Source organism: Trachymyrmex cornetzi, unplaced genomic scaffold (assembly GCF_001594075.2).
Source record: "Trachymyrmex cornetzi isolate Tcor2-1 unplaced genomic scaffold, Tcor1.1 scaffold67, whole genome shotgun sequence".
In the NCBI taxonomy this organism is placed as follows: domain Eukaryota; kingdom Metazoa; phylum Arthropoda; class Insecta; order Hymenoptera; family Formicidae; genus Trachymyrmex; species Trachymyrmex cornetzi.
Genome location: NW_017299992.1, coordinates 1,976,561 through 1,996,770, shown reverse-complemented (window position 1 = coordinate 1,996,770; position 20,210 = coordinate 1,976,561). Strand labels below are relative to the sequence as shown.

Below are 20,210 nucleotides of genomic sequence, written 5' to 3'. Positions count from 1 at the left end.
GACTTCCAGTCTGAATTGCCCATTTTCATTTTCACGTCCACGTTTTCCGCACTCTTTCAACTAATGCGTTAGCACGGCAGTGCACGTTCCACAGTTGTATTATAGTTCAGTGATAATATCCGATTTACTTATAAAAATTTTGTAATTTTTAATAAGAACTTTTGTTTTTCTGAAACACTCTAATACGCATATATATAGGGTAAATCAGAGTAATTGAACCACTTTTTTATCCTACGAGAAAATTATTAACTTTAATTATCGACTTAGCGATATAGATCAGATGCGTGAATACATCGTGCGAACTGAGAAAAAGGCGCATTTTTAATAGTTTCGTATAATAAAAATATAATCTTGTAAATTTTCACAACTTAACGTAAATGTGCTTGTTTTTGCGCTCAGACCAGCAGTTCGCACGATGTCCGTCAAGAGCGGCGAAATAAAATTTTTTAGTGTATGGAGTTCTCGAGGATAGGTTGAGGGAGAGGAGAGAGGGGATAAATATGTATCCTCATATATACCTTTTCTACATGGCAAAAGTAGCTATTCTAATTTTTTTTTTTAAATCAATAATGAACTCTATATTTAAATTATCGACAATTTCTTAATGAGTGTACAACGTCGCAATATGATTTAAACATTTTTGTCTCATTGTCGATCGAAGATAACTTTGTAAATGTCTTAAATAAGAAAATGATTTTTTATTCGAACAAGTTGATGTAGGAATCAGAATTTAACTATCACTAGTGTCATTACTAATAATATGCGATAGGTATAAATTTCAACATCAAAAATTTTGACGTTAAAGGCCTTACTTTTGACTCATTAAGTTTTTTCACAGGTTTTCTAATTGTGGTCTTTTTTTTTGCGCTGTCCCTCGAAAACACTTCTTTCTGTTGTATGTTTACAAAAATTTGAGATTTTTATAGAAGGTGCAGATCTTGATCTGCGATGTAACTGAGATGACTATCGCAATTGAAGACGGTTTTTTAATTTTTGCCGTAATTTCCTTTAGTGATCTTGTAAATTCTGAAAATAAAATAAGTCAGGTAGATTAGTAATATAACATACAATACATATGTATACTAGAAAACCTTGAAAGTTATAAAAACGAATTTAATATATACATACAATATGTATGTATATTAAATTTGTCTTTTAACATAACCTGCAAGGTTTTCTAGTTCTTCACCACAAAACAAATTTACATTTTACTGCGATATCAACAGTTTGAAATACGATAATATGTAATTGTATTGAAAATTAATTAGAAAATTATGGCATAATCAGGTTATATGTACCTTCAAATTAAATTCACGCGATAAGAACAAAAATTACAACGAATTACTAATATTATTGTATAGTCCCAGAGACACGCCCCTACAGTACTCCATATCAATCATATAGGCTGCTTTCCTTTTAGGAGACACAGTCGACACAAATCGACACAAGTGTCGTTCTATCTTTGTCACTCTCTGAATATCAAGAAGGATAGAACGACATTTGTGTCGACTTGTGTCGATTTGTGTCATCAAATGGGAAGCAGCCATAGTTAGTTTCGTCGCCCATGATATCCATGCATCCGATCTGTATCGTTAAGTCGATAATTAGATGTATAATCGATAATTTTCTCATAGGATAAGAAACTGGTTCAACTACCCTAATAGCACAGATCTCCAAGGGATGTTCCAAAGAATATTCAGAGGATATCTCTATGTCCTGAGAACGTTCGCTAGAACGTCCTTCGAATAAAGTGTGCTATTAGGGTACTCCCCAAGTAACACAACTAAGTCACGATAACATCAAAATGACATCATTTTGATGTCATTTTAATGTATCGTGACTTGTTGTGTTACTGGGGTCTGATTCACACTATATATATCATTATATTTTCATATTGTTATATTTATTATTTACATAATTACTTGCACTTCTTATTCTTCATTCATATAATGTGTACAACATATATTAATAATATATATATTATACATATATGTATAAATATTTATGGATCTTTAAAATGGCTTAAAATTAGTATAAAATTTAAAAAAGCATGATGATCATTTTTATATCGTATATTTCTCATAAAATTTATAATATATATGTATAGATATATAATAACTTTTATGAAACTTAAAGATAATTAGGATGCTGATTAAGCTATTTTAAAGATCCATAAACGTTTCTACGTGATTATGTACCAAAGATTGTTGCATAGATAAATAGTATTAATATTATATAATTTCCTCTTAAATGGTTTTAATAATATGAGTTGAAACTCATTTTACAATTTGAAGATTTCACATTTAAAGTGAAAAAATTTAATGTGAGTTTTTAGCGACAAAATGCGTACGCTAAGTATATTACACATTACTGTTCCTACAGCTTGTTAATAAAAAATTAAAAAGTAATTGATTTATTTTAAGTGAGCAAAACAATAACATCTTTTTATAAGTGTAAATATATGTGTAAATAAAACATTGACAAGATATTAGAAAGTAAAACATTTAAAGATTAAAGAGTTTGTAATTTTACAATTACAAATATGAATAAAGTATAAAAGTTGAAATTAAATTTAAGATTTTATATATAAAATCACCTAAGAAATACGAATGTTTGTTTTTATATGTCTTATAGATATGAATCTTTGACATGAGTATTATTACAAATATATTGCAACGACAAATATATCGATGCGAAATTTTGCGGAGCTACAAATGCAATAACTACACGTGACATTTTTGTCACGTTTAACACTTTACAATCGTACTTATCTATAAAGTGTCAACATAGTCAAACATCTACAAATGCTATTCAAAATAAGGTTTTAAATCGACGTCTCCCAAAAAGAATTTGCCGTTTTATTGTAGAACAAATTCATTGTAACTATACTTAATAATGTATGATGAAAATGGAAGAAGAAATAAAGAGAGACGAAATTTCTGACTATTGCACAATTACTCTACCGTCGCACTTTATTTCTTCTTTTTCTCAGTTATTCGCTATAATATTTATATACCGGATATTTAGTAAAGACCGTAATAACTAAGATGACCAACTCTTAATCAGCCAATTCCGGGATCAATCTTAAAATTTAAAAAATATCGGGACGATCCTGGACTTTATATTATTTAAATATACTAACGAATTTACATTATATGATAAATCAGGACAAATTGCGTTCTTTCAGGACGTCTTTAGAGTTTTAGAGAGCCGAAAATCGGGACGTTCCGCAAAATTCGAGCCGATTCGTCGTCTCTAAGTAGATTCCTAAGATTATTTTGAGATGAAAATCCTTACTCTAACAATTTTTCTCAGAATTTTTCATATAATTTTTCAGAATTTCTATACAGGGTGGTCCACTTAAATCGAACATCTTGAATATTTTGCTTATTCTTGATGATACAAAATAATGTTTCAAACGAAAGTGGAATGGTTTCGAAGGGGACGTATTTTGGTTATGTTGTCTTTTTTCTAGATGGAGGCGCCAAAAAGATATGAAGGTCATCTCAACTTTTTAAAATGGAATTGTATAATTTTTTTACACAATATGATACCTCTAATTATTCTGCATATAAAAGTATTAAAGTAGTAATATCAAAAAACCAATAGTTTACGAGATATTTTACACTTTATTCTGCCACATATATATTAACATAAAATGTTAAATAACTCGTAAACTATTAACTTTTTGATAATCGTACCTTTTATGAACAGAATAATGAGATGAATCAGTTAGTGTAAAGAAAACATACCGTTGTTTTTAAAAAATATGTATGCAAAATGGATAATTTTTTAAATAAGCAACTATGTGTTTTTCTTTATATCTTTTTGGTGCCTCCACCTAAAAAAAAAACCAACACAACCAAAATACGTCTCCCTCGAAACCCTTCCACTTTCATTTTTTTTTTGAAACATTTTTTTATATCATCAAAAATAAGCGAGATATTTCAGATGGTCTATTTAAGTGGACCACCCTATATAATGTTTCAGAACTTCTATTTAATTTCATAACTTTCTCACATTTTTTATACGAATTGGAACATTTCTTAGAAAATCTACATCTTTTCTCAGAATTTTTCATATATGTTAATTATAAAATATCATAAGATTTCTAAGATTTTTTGTAAGTATAATTTCTGATGAAATGTTATAAAATCTTAAAAATTAAAAAATTTTTTTTTTAAATTATAGGATGAGAAATTTTAGAATATTTCAGAATATTTCACTTGTATGAAAAATTCTGAGAGAAGATGTAAACTTTTCGAATTTTTCTGAGTATTTCTGAAAAATGTTCTAATTCGTATAAAAATTATGAGAAAAATTTTCGCCAGGGAATACCTGCAAAATGTCAAGGCTATAATAGTTTTTGAATTATAAGCATTTAACGTTAGCGAACCATATCGCCTAAAATTCGCGCGGTCAGATGTGGTTGGCATTAATTTTGTTTTATACCACATTGTATTAGAATCTTCATCTTAAAATGGTCTCAAGAATTTACCCTTAAGCGTTGCTACGATCTTTATCGGACATTGCATATATTTATTTTTCATGTATGTTTATATATATATAATATATTATTTACACATATAAATACATATGGTATAAATATATATATAATATATATATATAACACATACATATATCTTTTATATTTTATATTACATATATAAATTATTGTGTAATATAATATATAATGTAAAAAATATATCGAAAGCAATAATGTAAGCAATAGCAAATAAAAAATGTTAATTTGTTTACTGCTTACATGTTACATCTTATTGCTTTCGTGTGCAAGAGCTCTAACGCAGAAATAAAAATATGTTTCGAACTTCAACTGTAATAATTCATATTTGCTATTTGTTAAGTGCTTTCCATTTGGTGATACAAGTTCATACAAGCATCATTTTATCTTTCTTGACATTCCGTGAGTACACTGAGAAAAAAATATAGTCAATTTTAATATATATTTAGTTCAATACTGCCAACTAAACATTTACTTACAGTAAATAAATATTTGTTCAGTAAAAAAATTGATTGTTAAATCAAATTAACATTTCTTGTATGAAAATAGATATATCTTTACATTTAATAAATATTTAGTTGGCAGTTATATATTCAACTAAATATTTATTAAAATTGACTATATTTTTTTCAGTGTAACAAAGATAGAACAATTGTGTCGACCTGAATTATGAAATGGAAAGCACCTACGACCTATACAGTCAACATCTCGTTTTATCGCACTATCGTCGTATTATATAATGTTACCATTGTTTAATTAGTTACCAAAGAGATATTTCGTGACGACACAATGAGACAATTTTTTACGATATTACAACTCGCTATACGATATTTCAATACTCATATGTTTATATCCGAAGAATTTTAGTCTTTTACAACACAAACGATCGAATACCTTGTCTGTTGTTTAATTAGTAAGAGATTTTATAAATGAAGTATTTTTATATATAAAGGTTTTTTATATAACGCATATTTTTATACAACTTTTAACAAGATTCATGCAATACAAAACATATACGGAGCAGAATATTGTTTAAAAAAAAGTGATAGAACCACACTATCATATCATATCATATGTAATATCATATCTCTGTTTGTAGCGAGCGCATTCAATAGTCGCGATTAAATTTTATGCAACGATTGCTTGTGGAAGCATGTGCACGAATTTTCAAAGAACCATACACGCGGCTCTTTGAAGATACGCAATCAAACATTATTTAAGATATCATATCTTGAATAATGCTCGAGATTTTTATCTTTCGATTTTTATACGCAATCATATCATTAATACCATTAAATAAAAAAATGAATGAACTTTACATATTTTTGTATTTATATTTAAAGATGTACAATATCCTTATCATCAATTCCACTCTAATATAAGTAAATAATGACAAAATATAAAATATAAAATATAATAATAGTTGATTAATTTTTGCATTTAAGTCATGCGCAAACTGTATTTTACACATGTTTTACGGAACTTTTTTTTCTTAACTTATATCTTTGTTACTTATTATTTATACCTATTTTTTCCAATATAGATTAACTTTAATCTCGTTTTAACTTACTTTTTATCTCTTTCTAAAAATTAGAGTTTTTTTTTCTAAAAATAGGAATAAATTAAACCGAGTTAGTTACATTGAAAAAATATTTTTAGGTGCTCGTGTTTAGATAAATATATTAAGTATTGCCTTCCTGTCGTACATTTTACTGAACTTAACGCGTATGTCTTTGTTTTACTTTTATTTGTGTTCGTTTTTATCACGGAAAAAAGGATTTTGCTAAAATATCTAAAAGTTTAGCTATTATAGATACAGATCTGAAAACAATTTTATTGGACCATCAAAATAATTATGTAGAACGCCCGAACTGGTTTGTGCGTTTTTGTAGCATACTTGAGATTTTTACGTAATTATTGTGATAGTCCAACAAAACTATTTTCAGATCTGATTAAATTTTTAGATACTTCAGTAAAACTGTTCTTTTTGTATACTGTTGTTTTGTGTACAATGTAGATTAACTCTAATCTCGGAGAAATGATATCCGCACCGATATTCGTGGTGACTACATTTAGTTGAAATGCATTGAGAAAAATTTCCGATCGAAAATAAATGAATCAGAAGATTCTAAACAAATCAGTCAGAATTCTCGTTATTTTAACTAGAATTTTATGTATAATACAATTAATAAAAAAATGTTGATTTATCTATTTTTAACCAAAACTCCAGTTAACGCAACGCTTCTTTGAAAGTGGACATTACGTAATTTTTTTTAATTTTTTTGCTGCGCATATATTTCTACTATTAGCTCCTATCTTGTAAGATATAATAAGCTTTCTCCTTCCCTTTTATATCGGGCCTCTTCGTAAGACAACCTCCCACGCTTGTCGCGTCGCTCTTGAAGCACGCTATCTACGGCATGACAAGAGTGCAAGATGTCGGGTAATGTGTCGCGCCTGTTTGTCGCCTATCCGTCCGCTCACTGATTCTCGAGAGACTTTTATACGGATCAGCGGGGCGCCAGAGTCCGAGACAAGGCTACTCAACATCGTCTCGATTGGCCGAAACACAAAATCCCGAGTATTCAAACGAACCGGGAATTGAGAGTTTTACAGAAGAACTGAAAAGTAGAGAAAAAGTGGGGTGATGAGAGTCAACACACTTTTAACTGATGAGCTTTGCGATAAACAGCCGTTTCAAACAGGCAAAAGAATCAAAACAATGCTGAATCATTGTCTATTCTGTCTGGGATGGTCAGGTTGCCTTTATCACTCGCAATGTTTCATCTTTTTAAAAGTTAGATATAATATTTGGAAATTTTTTGGAGCCAAAATAAGTATTATAGAAATAAGAATTTTATTTCTTTTCATAACTTTAGAGTATACTTAAATGATTAACTGTCAAGTTATACGTATCCATAATATGCAAATTTTCAATGATTTTTATGAACCGTTTTGATAAAATTTGATCGTTCCGAATAACGGGAGTGACTTTCATAACTTTAGAAGAGATTTTATTGTCCAGCGATTAATTGAATTAAACAAATTTGATCCTGGACTGTTTCTGGATATCTCGCAAAAGGAAAAGGCAACCGATACAGCCGGCTGGTCGCTGGAAATCTTCCCTTTCATATTTAAAGCTTATTTTATTCAGTCGAAAAATTGTATAAAATAAGATTGTATCGTTTATTATCGTTATTAAGTACTGTCGTTATTAAGGCCTATCAAATCAATGACAGTATTATCAAATTATATTTTTTGTAAGAATAGAATAAATTGTATTGATATAGCAATCTTATTTTCTAGAATCTAACAGGTGACTAATGTATGACTCCCATTATTCTGGTTCTAGAATAATGGAAGTCAAAGCTCATTTTTTTTTAAACAATTAAAAAAGTAATTAGTATACTTGCTGCTTTTCAAGTAAAATTGTCAATACATCAATTTATAGCTAGATGTTTACACTGGCATACAGAAACTTAGACATTTTGTATATATATAACAATTTTTTTTTAAGTTTTTGTTAAACTACTTCCGTTTGCCCGCTCTCCCACAAAACGGAGCTGCAACCGTACGCTGATAAGAGAAGATTCCACTTGTTCATGGAATTTTAAGAGAAACATAATCAGGATATTAATGAAATTGTATTAAAACTTCCCTCAGAATCTAAAAACGTTAATTAATTCAGCAGAAAAGATTAACGGCGCAAATTGAATTTGAAAATGCTGAGAGAAGTGATATCTAATTCTTGTATTTGTCTTAGAAATAGAACAATTCTAAATTTATTAATAAATTTATTATTATACTGTATGTATATAATATATAACGATATATATGATAATTATATATATATATAATTAAAGTCAAAATTTTGGTAGACTTGGTGTTTAATAAACACGATATATTTTCTGTTTCAATAAATAACATATTACAAGGTGCATTTAAAAAATATCGTCTAAAACTAGATATTTTCAAATCGCTTTGAGAAAGTGAATCCTTCGCGCAGTAGTTCATCCAATTAATTACTAGATTCCAATTAACTAATGTAATTTCCAATAAATCTACATTCTCATTTTCATTTAACCAATTTTCTTTTTAATTTCTTGCTGCATAAATAATCTATTAATTTTACTTCAACAATTTTCTCCTTAATTTCTTGCTGTACAAATAATTTTATATCGCTTTCAGATTCTATTTTAAAATAAATTTCATAATATTTCTCAGAATTCCACTCTCCTAATTTTGACAGGATAAACGCGCGAAATTTATTCAAATTCATGAAAGACAGAGAAAGGAGAACTAATATACAAATTAACTGAAGAAGACACTTGACGACTTATTATTATCTCTGATACATTTGCTAGCAGTTAGTGGAACATGTAACGGTATGCATCACCTGTTTGAACGCGGGATTTTTCCGGAACGTGTCGCATCGTGGTGCGAATACATAATCTGGGAATGCCTCGCATCTAGTTTATGCGTCTTCTTTTGAAGAATGTGTAGGCATAAATATATCAATACACAATTAAGTACATGAAAGTATTTCCCAAATTGCGATAAATTTTAATTAATTTTTAATTTAATTAATTTGTTTTACTCTATCATATTAACTATTAAAAGTTAAGGTCACACACACACACACACACACAAAATCTGTTGATCTGGTTATGGAAAATACGATATTGGAGATTAATCATGTGAATGATGTTTGTTGCATAATGCAAGTTTATAATGTTTGTCGTCTCACTGAAGATGGCTAGAAATTAGTCGAAACGTTCGAATAAATTTATCATTCTTAAATATTATTATTAATTAAGCGCAATAATTACTGCACTGATTCTTAATAGCTTATTATTAATGTTGTAGATTTTGATTAAATTAAGATAGATTTTAATCATAATTTGTAATGTTTTTCTTTAATAGAATCTAAAATTCTAACGAAACCCGATTCAATTGTTTCTATTCGCAGGTGTAAAGATCGATTTTTTTGTACATTTAGTAATCGAATCTCTATAGACTTTATAAGTTTAATAAAGAAATTTTTTTTCTTTGAAGCCTCGTTCAAAGAAAGATATTTATGTTGAAAATAATGCTAAGATAATATAAATCTAGCATATCTCCCTATGAATTTAACGATATCTACCGATTTAATTCAATTTACGTCAACGAACAAATTAAGTGCCATAATTAATAGCGTAATAAACAATAATTCCTTCTTAATTAACGTGTCGAAGTCGTGTTAAGTCGAGTTCAAAGTTTAAACGCCTCGTCGATTTAGAATGTTTTGTTGAATTGTCATATTTGACGCTATTTTCTTCTATCTCCTCGTTGGTTGTTATTTCCGGAATACAACATCTCTCGTCGCCGTGGCCGTTCCAGTACTTCGGGCAGTACGGCGGATCGGAATGAGTGAAGCAGAAGGATCCTCTGGCGTCGGACGGGGTATACTGACCCATCGTCGTGTATTCTCCCGCCCTGGCGGCAATTCTTGGACCCGACGGACACCTCCTGGAACAGGACTCCGCGATCAGGTTTGCGTCGTCCACGCTTTGCGCCATGAAGCAGACTGCCCACACGTGGCTACACAGCTGATACATCTCCCGATCTTCGCAGAAAGGTTGTACCTTGCCTCCGTTTACGCAAAAATCTACGTGGCCGATACGACCGATCTCGCCGTAGTATCCGGCGTTGGTGTGTATTACTTCGACGAAATCAGCATCACCGGAATCCAAACGGTTCACCAGGCCTGGTCGGAGAAGAGGACGCGCGGGATCTAAGCCGATTATCCTGTGCACAACAAGCTTTTAACACTTTGTCTACCTAGCGAATTTTGTATGTCTTACCGCGTGTAGCATCAAATTTTTACATCATAATACCTAATCATATATTTCATGTTAAAAATACCCAGAATAATGAAAATATCGGATCGACGTCGATTCAATCAGATTCGACTAACCATTTTACACTGAGTATTGTGTAATACTATAATATTTTGAGACGAAAAAATTTTAATGCGCTAAAAAGACTCGAGACTATAATAATTGAGCGTGCGAATTTTAGGTGACCCGATTTGTTACAATTTTAGATATATAGAATAAAAGCGCGCATTTATCGATAAAATAAATTTCTATCCCGTTCTAAATAGGAATCTTAATCTTTTAATAATTTGATAATAATTTTCTTTTTTCATTTGTAAATTAATATTTAGTATTTTTCACCCTCGCTGTGTGTTATTTTATTGGATAGTGAAATTATGTCAAATTATGTCAGAAACGTCGAAAAGCGAAATTACTTAAATTACTTTAAATGACCTGCGTACTTATTTATAAAGTATTTACCTGTGTATTCGAAAGAGAAGATAATTTGCCATAATGCCACAAATGTGAGCGCCCAAGGAATGTCCAACGCAGGTGGTTCTGGCAATCGGTAGGCCAAGATTTCTCAAGGTCGTCAAAGTACCGGCGAGACATCTTGCTACTGGTCGCAAATTTGCCACCGCAGCTGGATAACACGGCCGAGCGCATAATGCACCCCAGTCGACCAGGAATACATTATAGTTGCCGTTCTTCAGGTAAGTGTCACGCAAAATTGTCATCGGCAATATATCGTCGCCACCTATAGATTGGGACATAAAGGTTATCTCGAGACACTATGCCAAATGAATGATGTTTAAAGTTATTTAAGGATGTTATATCTAAAATTAAATATAAAAAATTTCATAGATTTTTCTACATTATTTCGTTTGAATATTTGTATTATGTAAAATTTGAGCATAATTCTCTTATTGATTTAATTAATCTTTTTGTTTGTTTTGCTACATTTGATGTAAATTTAATGAGAGAAAGTAACATTAAGAATTAAATAAAATTATATAATATATACACTAACAAAAAATAATAAATATTTGTGTAAAAGTTTATTTGAATTAAACTTATTTAAAAGGTATTGATTTAAAACTGCAGCAAAATATGGTCAGTTTGCTGCTAAAATTGATTTCAAGATGATCTAATATCAAATTTTTTAAAATAAATATTGGCTGATATTAATTTTTTTACTGGCACTTTTAGTTAATATTGCATAGTTAAAATATCCTTAAACGATATCGCGTTTTTAGTGCAAACCGACTCTTAACCCTTAATGTATTCAAAGATCGTAACCTCTTAATGTGTGTCGCTCGTCGATCTTTGAATAAAATGCCTCTCCTTCATTTCGCATTCTATTTTCATCGAAGTCATATTTTAGCATATTCCAAAATTTTGACAATTCTATTAATTTTTGAAAGAGTTAATAAGTAAGAAACATAATTTTTCGTTTTAAAATCTTAATATATTTCAAAAATGTTTCTTTTTTCTAAAAAAACTTAAAAATTTCACAATTAATATTTAACTTCCGTCAAATTAAGACTCTACCCGATCAATCAGAGGAATTATTTAGCTTTGATACCTTATTTTTATTATGTACTTATTTTTCAAGATATAATAAAAGTGGAATAAAGTTTAATGCTAGAATTTATATAACAATACAATAATTATTATAATTATATTAATATAATATAATATTAGTATATAATATATATTAATATAATAATAATTAACAGACATTTTAACTTCTATCGAGCCATTCTTTATGTTGAAAACGCTCGCAAACTTTAGTGAAATGTCTATTTTTATTTTTTTTTATCTAATGTAATATATTGTTTTTCATCTATTTTTATTTTATTTTTGGACACATAATTCAGTCTGCTCCTAATAATAAAGATAACTCCAAGTATGCATTCCGAATTGTCATGCCGAGTGATGTTTCGAATACTTTTCGGGTAAACAAGATAAAATTTCAGATGAGAGAGAGAGAGAGAGAGAGAGAAAAAACGACTCCAGAAAAATTACCTGCGTATCCGTGAATCAGGATCACATTGTCCCTGGTGGGCTCGTAATCCCGTCGCAGCCAGTCGGACTGCTCCAGGGGGTCCAGCAGCCGTCGTGGTTGGTCCGGTGTATACAGGTATACATGCACGTCCGGGTCCGGACAAACGTCACGGTCATTTCCGCGCCTCCAGATGCAATCGTACCTATTGTATTCGGCGGCGGCGCCGCTCTCGATCGCATCCCGTATCGGTCCTTCTCTCCTCGCTTCCCGCCATGCGATGACGTGGGTGCAGACCCGCGACGTCAAAAACGACGCTACCAGGACGATCGACACCACGGGCACTCGCATCTCGCCGGGGTTGTCTTTGCGATTGTCGATGCGTACCTCACGCCCACGTTTCAAGAACTGAGCAATGCGGTCATTCCGCGATGACTTCGTCGTTGAATCGTCACCACCCGTTTTGTTTCTTGGTCTCCTTTCCTCGAGAATCTTACCTTCCCCACCTATACTTGAGTAATTCGCACTTACCGGATGACTAGGAACATTAATATAATAATTATAAAATAAAGGGTGTATCGGATCATCTCTTCGCGATCTTTTAAATGAATGTCCTCTATTATTAAAGAAAGATCGATCTTTTTTCGCTGGAGAACGCACATTCGTGCAAGAAGAGGTCTCCGAACTTTTGACCCTAATTTCGATGATTAGAAATCATCCTGTTGATCAATTTTCGTACACGTAGATAAGAGCAACCATTACGAAAATACATTAGAAAGATTTATAAATATTTATGTGAATTTGCGTCTAACGGATATATCCACATCAAAAATGTTAAATATATAAATCTATTTATGTAAATGTGTAGTATGTTTTACGTTTTTCAAGAAATTAAGAAGAGTTTGACATTAAGCTCGATAAAGAAATGAATTTTAAACAGAATCGAGTATCTTGCATACGTATTATATGCATAAATTATTTTATCATATATATTTTTTATTATGAGGCGCTTACAGAAACATAATATAATACGTATATTATGTGTATACATTTTATATTACGAATATAATTTTGCATGTATAACAAAAAATTATATGTTTACGTTACGACTTTCATTGTCACGATAAACGTCTCGTCAATCGTAAAAATGTATGTAAAAAAATATATACATAGGTACAAAAGAATCGTTTATACATACTTTATATATATAAAATTTTCTATTCTGTTTAAATTCAATCGTATAATTTTTTTAATGAGCAACTGTTAGATGTGTTTTTTACTTTAAGAAACGCGAAACATAAAATTATATGTATGAAATACAATTAATTATATTATATAAAATTACATATATTATAAAGAACACGTATAAATAATATATTTTATTATATTGTATCAATCGTATGATGTAATGTACATTGACTTCCGGATATCTTTTTTTGTAAGAGGGAGGGGGGAGAAAATGTTTGCATAAGATTGTTTATATCTGTGGAAAGTAGGTTAAAGAATCAGATCAACCTTGTTAACTTGACCCCGAAATATTTCGTAAGAACAATCGATACCGTACAATATATTGTACACACACACGCACACGCACACGCACACGCACGCACGCACGCGCACGCGCGCGCGCGCGCGCACACACACACACACACACACACACAGAGAGAGAGAGAGAGAGAGAGAGAGAGAGAGAGAGAGAGAGAGAGAGAGAGAGAGAGAGAGAGAGAGAGAGAGAGAGAGAGAGAGAGAGAGAGAGAGAGAGATTTCGTCAGAAGAAGGAAGAGAAATGACATGTTATTGCGGCAAATTTTGATAAATGATATGGTTTAATCATTGTTCAATTAGCTTTAAATTACAGATTTTTATCATATTCAATTGTGAAAAATAATAACTTTTATCTCGCATAAAATGCACGACAATTATATAAGTTTGCAACAAAATAGTCTAAAAAAATGTGAGTGGGACGAATTAACGAAACATATCTTATTATTATTCGACAGGAAAATCTAAATTGTGCTTTGCATAATGAAACGATTTGTAATAATTACAATGTCGATGTGCAAACATTTCGAGTGAAAGTCTCCGAAAAGTTCCGAATGTATCACGAATATTCTGTTTTCGAACATGTTTCTCTTCGCTCGAAAGCAGAACGTATATATACATATATGCCTTTATTCTTTGATTCTGAGCATGTCCTGCGAGGTCACACATATTATTCATATTTAAAGGGACGTGAAAAAATAAATTGTCGAGTGTGCATCACAGAATCGTCATAAAGAATCATATAGATCTCATTTACCAATGTATCGAGACTTAGCAATTTTTCGAAAGTAGAAATTTTAAGCTTTGACACCCATTTTTTAAATTTAAATTTTGTTGATTTTTGACGAAGTTATAACTGCTTGAAATTTGAAGTTCGTAGCGCTACGAACTTTTGTTCCAATCCAATAATGTAAAGCAAATATGCGTGATATTGAATATTTTCCACAAATATGTCGGTCAAATGCATAAAATAAGCGTGTAACATAATAAATATTTACTGTACTTCAATCATTTGTCACAGTGACGTAATGAGAACGAAATGGAGTAAGACAAAAATGTACGTATATAATTTATTATATAAAATTCTAAATTACACAGCTCGTTCGCGACAGCTGAAGCGAATCGATTGAGCAACATCGTATGGCAAAAGTGCTAAAGATGAGAGCCTCCGCTGTTGATATCGATGAAAAATATATTTCAACACATGTCACGTTCCCCCAGCTACGGAGTTAATTCGATACATGAAGTGCACAACGGTAAGTGACAACGGTATTATTTCACATCCGTTTGAGGCCTCATAGAAATAACTGCTTTGCATATATATGCGATGTTTTTTTTTAGAACTATCTACACTTAAACGCTTTGCGTGCACACGATGTTTCCTTTTTAAGCATAGAAACTTATACAACTTCAGATTCCATTGTTAAAATATAATTATCGACAACAAAGTTGAACGTCCATGTTAAAAAGTGATCTTGACAAATAATGATCTCCTAATCTTAGTTATAATTTTCAATCAGGAGAGATTGACTTCATACTGATAAAATAAAATATTAATTTTAACTTAAAGACATATAGTGGACTTTTTGAGACATGCAACAAAAATGTTAAAATTAATTTTTGTACAAAAAAATGTTAATTTTAACTATGTTCTTAATATTCACGGCCAAGACAATCGATATTTCTGATTCCAATGACAGACCCATTCTGGAATGGACTACATACGAGTACATAAGTGCGTTATTGAAACCACTTTCAAAAATAGTGCCTTACATATTACTTACAGAGAAAAAGAGAATATACTTTCTCGTTTTGTTCAACAACTGTACTGTATCAAAATTGACATTGTCATGTAATTCCATGAAAAGTGAAAGTTATTTATTAAGTTAAATCAAATAGTTTAACGCGCGTATCGCATTAAATAGAAGAATCCTCCTAATTTTTTACAGCAAAAATTATTTTACCCACTCTACAAATTAGTTATAAAAGAGATACAGTATTTATACGGAAAATATAAATAATATCTAATATAAAAAATTTTCACAGAATAGTGGACAAAAATTCGCAGATGTGTTCTTCGAGTGTCTTATTTTTTTTTTAAGCAAAACTGTCTAAACTATCAAAATTTCTTAAAATAAAAGCGATTGAAAACGAAAGATCTACCAACAAACCATCAGGATTGCATAGGTAGAAAAACTTTATTCTCTTTCCCAATTTTATTTTTATTTTCTTTTAAAATAATATATTTAAAAAAAGAGAGACTTTAATATATCTGGAGTTTTACATCACCAAAATATTTAACAATGATTTAACATTGATATATGATAGAAAATATTATCAAGATTTCTCCTTTAAAAAAAATTTCCTTCAAAAAAATTTTGAATTTTTGCATTATATTTTATGCATTATAGATATATTATAGATTCGTTTATTTCATATGTGCTGTATTTAATAAAATTGTATCATTATTATTAAATTTATTAGAGGAAACATACGCAGTCATATAATACACCTTAATGTATTATTTAAAAAAATATTATATATGTCAATATCTATCTTTTTCATGCGCAGGAGTTATAAAGTAGGTGGTCGTGTTATTACGGATACGGATGACATATGTATGTACTGCCGAAAATTATTGCTGCAATATTTGCGCAACACGAAACGCAACGACCAGATCCGCTGTTTGAGGTGAAAGTTTTGAAGCCTCATAGATGTCTGTGTGATTTAGCGTAAGGAGAAAGTCCTGCCAATTGAATTTGAATCTTGGAACAAATTAGCAAAGAATCGTTAAAGTTGGACGTGAAAGACGCGATGTTTGCATTAAGAAATTTCTTCTGAAGGAATATTTGCACGTACGCCCTTTTACGATTAACAAAAACTTAACGCGATGATAGAGGTCACAATGTGAACACATAATTTTCTATTATCGGTAAATGAAAAGTATTATTGTAATATGTGTAAGAGATGCTTGGTACAGAATAAAATTCATGTAATAAACTATATTTTTTAATGTAATTGAAACGACTAATCTCGATAAATGTAATTTATTCCAGTATTTCAGATCGAATAATAATTTGAATAATAATTTTGTTGATAAGAACAACATCACGGGAAAATCGAATTTATTAATTAATATAGATGCCCGTACACTACTTAACGATAATATACTAGAGAAGGATAACAGAACTATTATATTATATCAATTGCAAGTAAATGTGCTTTATTTCGACAAATAGATCACAATAAAGGTTCTTGGAAAAACACAGCTCTAAAATATTGACAGATATGTTTAACTGAGTGCACGCGCGTACGTCAAGAATAATAGTAACTTATAAATATATTTGGCAATTTTACTGTCCAAGTATGAGGAAGTAGGAAACTATATAAAAATCAGTCAGTTTACAAAAGTCCGGCAGCTCGTAGTCACGTATAGGAATTAGAAAAACACAATACTTTTGTATAACAAAAACTTAATATATATTATAATTTGATTTAGTTAAAAACTTATTATATAATTTGATTCAGTTTGATTCCTTCCTGGATTTCTTAACTGATTGTCAAGGATTGAAAAGTCGAAAAAGTGAGATATCGATATAAACGCGTGATAGATTAAACGAAAATTTACACATTTTTAAAATGATTTTTACTTACACAATAATAATGTTAGCTTCCACAGATGTAATAGGCACAATCATACGGAGATCCATCAATTCTACATAGAATAGCTATATACAGGAAAAAATAAACATCCGCGAGTATAATGCATTCCAAATGGAATGCTAACATTAAATTTGTACACATTATATATTTATTTAACAGCTAGGTTCTGTAGCCTGGAGCCGACAGCGTTGCTGATTTGTTCTTTATCTACATCCGTGAGTTTTCCGTTGTTTGCCGGAGATTGACCCAATCTAGCACACGCTTTTTTGTGCATAAACCAGTGCAATCTCTGACATTCTCTGTCGCAATATTGCACCGCTTTGCATTTGCTACATTTTTTGGTAGCCTTGTCCTCGCCACAGGTCACGCAAGTCTGAGCGCCATCAAAGAATCCTCGTTGCCCATTAATTGCAGCAGAGATTACAGAAACGGCGGACGGTGGATCTGTGCTCGCCAATGTAGCAACCATCTGACGGAAAATTGTGCTTTCTCTGAATGGAAATTCTCTTACAGATTCCCTCAAAAATGCCTCCTGATACTCTGGTAAGCTGTCATTTTTGCTGCACTTCAGGAATCTTCGTATCAGAAGTTCTACAGTATCGGACTTCTTTTCTTCACTCTCCTCATTCCCCTTTTCGCCTTTCTCTGCTTTCATAGCTTCTTGACGCTTTTGACATTTTAACACTTCGGCAACAACGCAACTGAGATAATGGTACTTGAAGGCCATTACTTCATTTATTTCAGCACCTCGAGTCATTTCTTTATAACGCATGGATTCTAATACTTTTTGTATCTAAAAAATAGATGACAAAATGAGTAAATATTGAATATGAACACATTTTTTCCTTCAAATAAAACCAAGAAACATATTTGATACATTTTAACATACGAAATGTATGTTTTTTGGTATTTTAATATCTCAAAATATATTTGACTATTCTAATGTATCAAATAAATAATACATTAATTGCATTCAATTATCAATTTGTTCTATACATTGTCTTACTTTTGCTGAATTTTCCAGAAGTGCAGGAAGTCTCTGTAAATTCATGCACACACGTACAGGATTCACATTAACGTGCATTATGAATTTATGGAAATAATCTGCTAGATGTGGCGGCAGCATAGGTTCGGTCTGCAAACCCTGTGGCTTAATGTAATAATCTATATCAGCTTTTGGAATAAAGTTATTAATAGTCGCCACGCAGTTGTGATTTCCCACAAACGCTGCCATTTGCGCAGCTGTTCTGCCTACGCTGTTCGTTGCTGTCAAGCGTGCTCCATGTGACATTAAGAGATGACATAGTTCAGCATTTCCACTTAAAGCAGCGAAATGAAGAGCAGTATATGCATGTTCGTGTTGACATGCGTTTACATCAGCACCCTAGAACGAATAGTCAGTCTTCATATACAAGTTAATTATGCCTTATGTCTGTTATCATCAATATAGATTAACTTTAATCTTACTCTTTAAAACTTATTCTTTATATTTGCTTATTCTTAAAACTAGAAAAAGATGATCTACATTGATGGCAACAGACATAAAACATAATTAACTTAATCTATCTAATCTATATTGATAGAAATCCATACTGATTAATCTATATTGATAGAAAAAGGCATTCAATAAACATGATTAAAATATTAATAATTTCACAAATAGAGATATAAATCCATCATGAGAAGATCGTGAACGTCATTTAGACAATACATTAAAATTTATAACAGGCTAATCACGAGACATAACTCTGTTGACACAAAATATTACCGATACAGTCAATATAACCTACTTGATCGAGGAGTAGCTGCACGATTTCCTTGTTTCCTTTATAACAGGCATGTTGGAGCGGGCTCATACCATTCTCATCGACAAAATCCATCTTGATCTTTCTCTGTGCCAACAATGTCTTGAGCTCGCACACCTCATTCTTGCTGATCCTCTCGAAAATCTCCTTCTGAAAGTCTGAGAGATCCTCCGTAGCAGGCGCCATGTTGTTGTGTGTCGCTCGTAGAGTGACGCAAAGCAAAAGCAGATAGAGCTTACTAGAATATTTTATCGATCAATCCGGAAATATCCTCAAGAAAGGAATTTTTTTTTAATAAATAATCTTTTATCAATTTTAACTCAGCTCTATAATTTTAAAAACGTTCTTTAAATAAATTTTAATAAAAATTATCGTTTTTTTAATAAGGAATAATATTCAAATAAACAACTCGAATCTCTTTTAGCGACTGTAGAACAGCTAATTGGCTACAGTATGAGACTGAAGTTACTTGCGCGTGCGCAAAGAAATAAGGAATACTCGAATGAAATGCTAAAATCATAGTCTAAAATGATAATAGTAGTTACAAATAATTTAATAATTCTTTTGACGAATAATTTATACATATCAGAGAGAAACCTCTGAAAGAGGACACGAGGACTTTTTTTCTGTAACCGCAAAATGCTCTCGCACTATTTTCCTCTGAAGAAGTGGATGCAAACTACACAACAATAACGATTTTTTTCGATGCTTCTAATGAAAATAAATTGATGAAATCGTTGAAATCTCTATTAATTTGATAGATTTATTTCAGCGATTTATTTCCATCGGGAGCACCACGTAAAAATTGGATATTG

The 20,210-nt window shown here is 31.0% G+C and overlaps 2 protein-coding genes across 2 annotated transcripts; both read right to left on the bottom strand.

The window, feature by feature from the left end:
* Positions 1 to 9,706: 9,706 nt before the first annotated feature.
* LOC108767256 (phospholipase A1) lies at positions 9,707 to 12,782 on the bottom strand. The gene is made up of 3 exons (XM_018517006.1): positions 12,409 to 12,782; positions 10,861 to 11,137; positions 9,707 to 10,309 (listed from the first exon to the last, which is right to left on the bottom strand). The coding sequence occupies exons 1-3, from the start codon at positions 12,734 to 12,736 to the stop codon at positions 9,739 to 9,741; spliced, it is 1,176 nt and encodes a 391-aa protein (XP_018372508.1). The 5' UTR covers positions 12,737 to 12,782; the 3' UTR covers positions 9,707 to 9,738.
* Positions 12,783 to 17,141: 4,359 nt separating this feature from the next.
* On the bottom strand, positions 17,142 to 19,614 carry LOC108767251 (ankyrin repeat and MYND domain-containing protein 2). The gene is made up of 3 exons (XM_018517000.1): positions 19,381 to 19,614; positions 18,597 to 18,974; positions 17,142 to 18,383 (listed from the first exon to the last, which is right to left on the bottom strand). The coding sequence occupies exons 1-3, from the start codon at positions 19,579 to 19,581 to the stop codon at positions 17,739 to 17,741; spliced, it is 1,224 nt and encodes a 407-aa protein (XP_018372502.1). The 5' UTR covers positions 19,582 to 19,614; the 3' UTR covers positions 17,142 to 17,738.
* Positions 19,615 to 20,210: the final 596 nt, after the last annotated feature.

Coding starts and splice junctions, on each gene's coding strand:
- LOC108767256 (XM_018517006.1), bottom strand. CDS start 12,736: ATGCGAGTGCCCGTGGTGTCGATCGTCCTGGTAGCGTCGTTTTTGACG. Junction 11,138..12,408: donor CCTGATTCACGGATACGCAG/GTAATTTTTCTG, acceptor CCCAATCTATAG/GTGGCGACGATATATTGCCG. Junction 10,310..10,860: donor CTTCTCTTTCGAATACACAG/GTAAATACTTTA, acceptor TGTTGTGCACAG/GATAATCGGCTTAGATCCCG.
- LOC108767251 (XM_018517000.1), bottom strand. CDS start 19,581: ATGGCGCCTGCTACGGAGGATCTCTCAGACTTTCAGAAGGAGATTTTC. Junction 18,975..19,380: donor TGCAGCTACTCCTCGATCAA/GTAGGTTATATT, acceptor TATTCGTTCTAG/GGTGCTGATGTAAACGCATG. Junction 18,384..18,596: donor TTCTGGAAAATTCAGCAAAA/GTAAGACAATGT, acceptor TCTATTTTTTAG/ATACAAAAAGTATTAGAATC.